The sequence below is a fragment of the Patiria miniata genome, unplaced genomic scaffold (assembly GCF_015706575.1).
Source record: "Patiria miniata isolate m_02_andy unplaced genomic scaffold, ASM1570657v1 HiC_scaffold_24, whole genome shotgun sequence".
Lineage (NCBI taxonomy): Eukaryota > Metazoa > Echinodermata > Asteroidea > Valvatida > Asterinidae > Patiria > Patiria miniata.
The window spans coordinates 7,625,856-7,631,819 of NW_024037063.1; the positions used below are offsets into that span (position 1 = coordinate 7,625,856).

Below are 5,964 nucleotides of genomic sequence, written 5' to 3' on the forward strand. Positions count from 1 at the left end.
GTGTTAGCGAAAAAATGGTACAAAATGTTTTAGAATTTCTTTTAATCGTACATAATATAAGACCAACCAACATCCTCAAGAGTTCAGTCTGTTTTGAATTCACAAATTGGACAGAATGTCAATAGGGCTATAACCAAACTGATCAGCGCATGACACGCTTGATTCATCTACAGATAGCTTGACTCGTGTTGGCTTTCAGTCGATGTACTTTTTGCGCGTTTCAAAACGAGTCACAATCACCATTACGCGGTAGCTCTGAGAATACACACAATAGATGAAAACCATCAACTGCCTGCCTCGCCTTCCTTGGCAAATTCGAAATGGCTATGAATGAAATCAGCTTAACAGTTTGGCCCATGGAGCACCAATTACATTGCACATTACACGACCAGAATAATAGATTTGTAAAAAAATAAGATAATTGACTGTCTGACATGAAAATGTATATCTTTTATCGTAACGAAAACCACTAAATTATGAATCTAAAGGTGGCTCATCTGTGGCTCATCAGTGCGAGCTGTTTATTAGTGTTCATTTCAATGACCAATCAATGTCTCTCATCTCCGTGGAATGCTTACCTTGCTGGAAACCAGGAGTGCTACGTCACTAGTTTCATTCCAGACGCTGCGCTGTAGCAACGAGTTTACATCAGTCTGTATTGTTAGCGATGGTCTGATCCAACGGAGCTAGCGAATCTTAGCTGATTGTACGGGACAAGATTGACTGCGTGTTCTCGCACAAAACTAATCATTTTACTGTCATAAAAGGAACAGATTTAAGCTCCAGGAGTCATACTTTTGTGTTGAGTGCGATTCATAATAGCTGTCTGTATTATTATCCGCTCAGAACTTTGACTTACGCTCTTGTTCGAGGCTTGACTTAAGATTGACATAGTGGACAAATTAATTTAAAAAAAAAAGACTCAGATTATTCCATAATGGCACAACTGAACGCCGATTTGGAAGTTGTTAAACTGATGATCATTTTGGAAGTGGTCACGTTTGTCGGTGGGTATCAATGTCATCCACGCCAACAGATCATGTACGCCGCAGAAAATCGGGCACTGCGAGGGTTTGCATATGCAAACAAAACTGTGCGATCTCGTGTCATCTGCGGACGGGAATGCAGCATGGATGAACGTTGCAAGTCGTTTAACTTCAACGAATGCAATAAAATGTGCGAATTGAACCTTGCCACAAGACGAGAGCATCCCGAAGACTTCAATGCAACTCAAGGGAGTGTGTACTTTGATGCAGATGAGGACACACCTCTCTGCTCACTGACTGATAGCTCCTTGAATGGCTACAGAAGTTGCAAGATGCTCTTAGATGCCGGTTATCGTTCAAGCGGTATCTACACAATCTACCCAGAGGGATTTGTCGGTTGCAGCCTTCGTGTCTACTGTGACATGGAAACTGACGGCGGGGGATGGATCGTGTTTCAGAGGCGACAAGATGGCAGCGTGGACTTCTACCGTAACTGGGCCGAGTACCAGTCTGGGTTTGGTGATCTGTCCGGTGAGTTCTGGTTGGGCAATGACAACTTGGTGTCTCTGAAGTCTGACGATTCACGAGGAGCATGGGAGCTACGATTTGATTTAGAGGACTGGGAGGGCAACACGGCATGGGCGAAGTTCGCAGATTTCCAAATATCCCCGGGTGAGTACAATCTGAACATTGGCCAATACGATGCCAACAGCACTACCGGTGACTCTCTTGGGCGTCACGGAGGCTTTCCCTTTTCAACAAAGAATCGTGACAATGATGCAGGGGAGAGAAATTGTGCGCAATCCTTCCACGGAGCCTGGTGGTTTAAAAATTGTTTGGTCTCTAACTTGAATGGTCGATATTATCCAGATGAGCACGCAGCTGGTGATCGTTGGGGCGTCTATTGGCGCTCCTGGAAACGCGATTTCTATTCTTTGAAAGCCTGTCAGATGAAAATTCGTGTGATGGGACCATGAATACTTTTTGTTGAGGACATGAAATTAAAACCCACCGCGCACGATAGATACGTGCCGTTTCCTCAACATCACCATGTGCGGCTACATTTTTTTTTTGCATTTTCAGAGTTGCGAGGCCGTTAGGCAAATATCTATCCTGATTGATTTCTTTCTCCTCGCGAGGCGAAAAACTCACCGAGTGCGGCAAACCTGAGCTACGTGTTGAGCCAAAAGCATTCTGTAATTAAAACCAATGAAAGCACACATTCTGTTTACGTTATTTCAAGGTGGCGGTCCCCAACATTGTCAGTGACATTGTCAGTGACTACAAGAAAAGCTGGTTGATTTGTGGCCAGATTATCTTTGTTTCGTCGGTCTCATATATTGAAATCAGGTGAACAGAGGCGAAAGAAATCAAACAGGATAAAATTCTTTATTCTCAGCACAACTTCCGGTTTTCAAATCCACCTTTGTTTCCAGAAATACAATAGTAATCAAAAATATCGAATGAAAACAAGGAAATCGAATGAAACAGCGGGCTAACCTATAAACTCTATTGGAACTGGTATACTTGCAGAGCAGGTCGACTAGTGCATGCAAAAACAGACTTTTTAAGGTTTTTTGACGCCAGCAATAGCGAAAAAAAACAAGATGTATTCTTTTTCGGCGCATTATTATATTTAGTACCTTTGGTTAGATTTGACATTTAATCATCGCATGCTTTATGATCTATTGATCAATAACAGCAAAAACAAAAAAATATTTAAAACTGGCTTGTACTTACAAAAGGACAAACGACAATATTCTAAATGCTTAATTGGTCGAAAAGGTACAAATATAACATTGCACCAATGACATTTAGTTCAATAAATAATATCAATTGAATAGTTTGATCGTAGGGTTTCCTCCAGCTAAAATAATACAAGTGAGAAGCTTTCCCATTTATCCGCAAAGTTATCGTGGGTAATGAAATTTGTGCTTTCAGATGTTGTACCATGTGGTTTCGTCGTTGCGCTAATACATATGTATATATCAATGAAAAACGAAACGACTCTCCAAAAGGACAATAATTAAAGAAGTTGATAACCAATTTGTTTCATAAGTTAATCTGAAAGTGAACATATCACATGATGCAACATATGCAGTGTCGTACTTTTGGATACTATATTTTGAGAAAATGGAACTCAAGTGTAAATGATTACTGCTTAAATATATAGATATGGATAATAAAGCTACAGGGACCGCGAACTGGATTATTAAAGTGGACCTAAATGTGTTATTTTGCTTTTCTGCTTGTATATTGCAACAAATAACATTAATATCGACCTGAGACGTTTAATAATCTGAGTGATAAGAACCAAACCATTATTGTTTCTTTTCACTCAGTTTGCTGTTTTCAATTTTGCTTGTATATTGCGGCACAAAACTAAAACGGTTCCAATGACCTATGACGTTTAATAAACCGAGTGACAAGAACCTATCTATGAGTCAGTTTTCCCGATTTATTCAAAGTTTTCTGTTTGCAAGAATGTGATTCTAGCACTTTGCTTAGCAGCTGTGGGGCGAGCGGTGTATTCTTTACCCTTCCATCTATAGCTTAAACTTCGTCGAAAGGAAGTGGCAAAAAATTGAGAAGCTTTTCAAATTTAAAAAGCTTTACTGATTCGAAAAGCGACTACTTGCCACCTCTGAAACGTTTGATATTTTATTTCCACTATATTTAATATTATATTAAAAAGTGTTTGAACAATTCGGTTCAAATAATGAACTAATAATTTCATCATTTGAGTGCAAATCTACCATTTTATTACAATCTTCAGATTTTTTTTAGCTGGCTTCAGGGTTTTTGTTTCATATTATAAGGTGTTTAAAACAAATGAGTTGAAAAACTTTAACGGAAGTTGAAATTATAGTATGGGGGTTAGACCTTGCTAGGCCCCTGCGAATATAGTATTTTCGCAGGCAAGGATACCATAATTATTGAAGATGAGGCGAGGTTCTGTTATAAATAGAGAATAAACTACGGGATGGGACAAAATATCTAAATTTCTAAGAATGGCAAGGTTGCGAGATATAATTCTAAGGACTTTCTGATAATGATTTCTCCACATTAACTTATAATCGATAATGACACCCTACAATTTACAGGAATCAACCTTTTCAATATGATTAACATCTTAAGTGGCCTAAAATAACTACCCAAGACTGTTGTGTGGGAAAAAAAATCGAGAAAGGGTGCGCTGAATAAAACTAGTGGTCTCGCACCGCCAAGACAATACACCGCACGCCGTAGAATATTGTAAGTTTCGTTCAATAGAGGGCGCGCCACATAAAAAGTGGTCTCAACAACGCATCAACACGGAAGCTGCACAATAATTGAACAAAATGAACAAACTCGTTTCCGATGAACTACTCAAGAAATACAAAATGGATTGAATTGAAATTTTGTGCAATTAGTTTTCACGATGTGTAGCATAAGTAGTTTGAATGGCGTGAGAAACCGTGGAGCTATAAATATAATATGATCGTAACAATCTAGTGTTTTAAACGTCAAAAATACATGTTGACTTCCATTAGGATTGTATTTGTCGCGATTAAAACCCTGTATTGTTACGGTCATAATAGCTTTATTATTTGACGTTTTTTTATGAAATTAAATCTTTTGATGTCAAACAACATGGCAAATGAGTGTACGAAAATTCATTTTAATGTAACGTGTATTTCTTGAGTTGTTGGCCCCAAATCGAGTTTGGTGGTGGAGATCGAGACCACTATAATGACTGTTATAGTAGTGGCTTTATATTTGCAAAGGAGTGTAGGGATCATTTTCATCAAGATGACGATTGGCTTCGCCACAACTTTTAAACTGGGGTGGTCATTCTCGGCAGACAATGTGTCCCAAATGATATCAGATAACCCCCCCCCCCAAACGTAAAAATTTGAACTACGCATTTCAACTTCGCCATCGCGAAGATGCTCAATTAACCAAACCTGTGAATTTGTGTACTATTATGCAGCATATAATTTTAGGCCTAGAGAGGGTGTACGTGAGTGAATAAACCTTTATTTAAGTGGCCTAAAAATAAATACCCAAGACTGTTGTGTGGAAAAAAAATCGAGAAAGGGCGCGCTGAATGAAACTAGTGGTCTCGCACAGACAAGACAATACACCGCACGCCGTAGAATATTGTAAGTTTCGTTCAATAGAGGGCGCGCCACATAAATAGTGGTCTCAACAACGCATCAACACGGACCGAAACTGCACAATTGAACAAAAAGAACAAACTCGTTTCCGATGAACTACTCAAGAAATACAAAATGGATTGAATTGAAATTTTGTGCAATTAGTTTTCACGATGTGTAGCATAAGTAGTTTGAATGGCGTGAGAAACTGTGGAGCTATAAATATAATATGATCGTAACAATCTAGTGTTTCAACGCTAAAAATCCATGTTGACTTCCATTAGGTTTGTATTTGTCGCGATAAAAATCCTTTATTGTTACGGTTATAATAGCTTGATAATTTGACGTTTTTTATGAAATTAAATCTTTTGATGTCAAACATCATGACAAATGAGTGTACGAAAATTTATTTGAATGTAAGGTGTATTTCTTGAATTGTTGGCCCCAAATCGAGTTTGGTGGTGGAGATCGAGACCACTGTAACGACTGTTGTTGATAGTAGTTGCTTTATATTTGCAAAGGAGTGTAGGGATCATTTTCATCAAGGTGACGATTGGCTTCGCCACAACTTTTAAACTGGGGCGGTCATCCCGGCAGGCAATGTGTCCCAAATGTTATCAGATAACCTCCCCCCAAACATAACAAAATTGAACTACGCATCTACGCATTTCAACCAAACCTGTGATTGTGTGAACTATTATGCAGCATATAATTAAAGGTAGAGTCCATCATTTGCAGCCATCCGAAAAGTAACTGGCGTAATTATTGTTGAAAAACTAACTTGGTTGAAAGATAGTAAGGAGACTAAACTCCCTGTGAAATTATTCTTTCTGGGAAGC

At 38.8% G+C, this 5,964-nt stretch overlaps 1 protein-coding gene across 1 annotated transcript; it reads left to right on the forward strand.

The window, feature by feature from the left end:
* Nucleotides 1-937: 937 nt before the first annotated feature.
* Nucleotides 938-1,963, forward strand: LOC119731874 (microfibril-associated glycoprotein 4-like). The gene has a single exon (XM_038205157.1). It carries the CDS (start codon nucleotides 938-940, stop codon nucleotides 1,961-1,963), a length of 1,026 nt encoding a protein of 341 aa, XP_038061085.1.
* The last annotated feature ends 4,001 nt before the right edge of the window (nucleotides 1,964-5,964 follow it).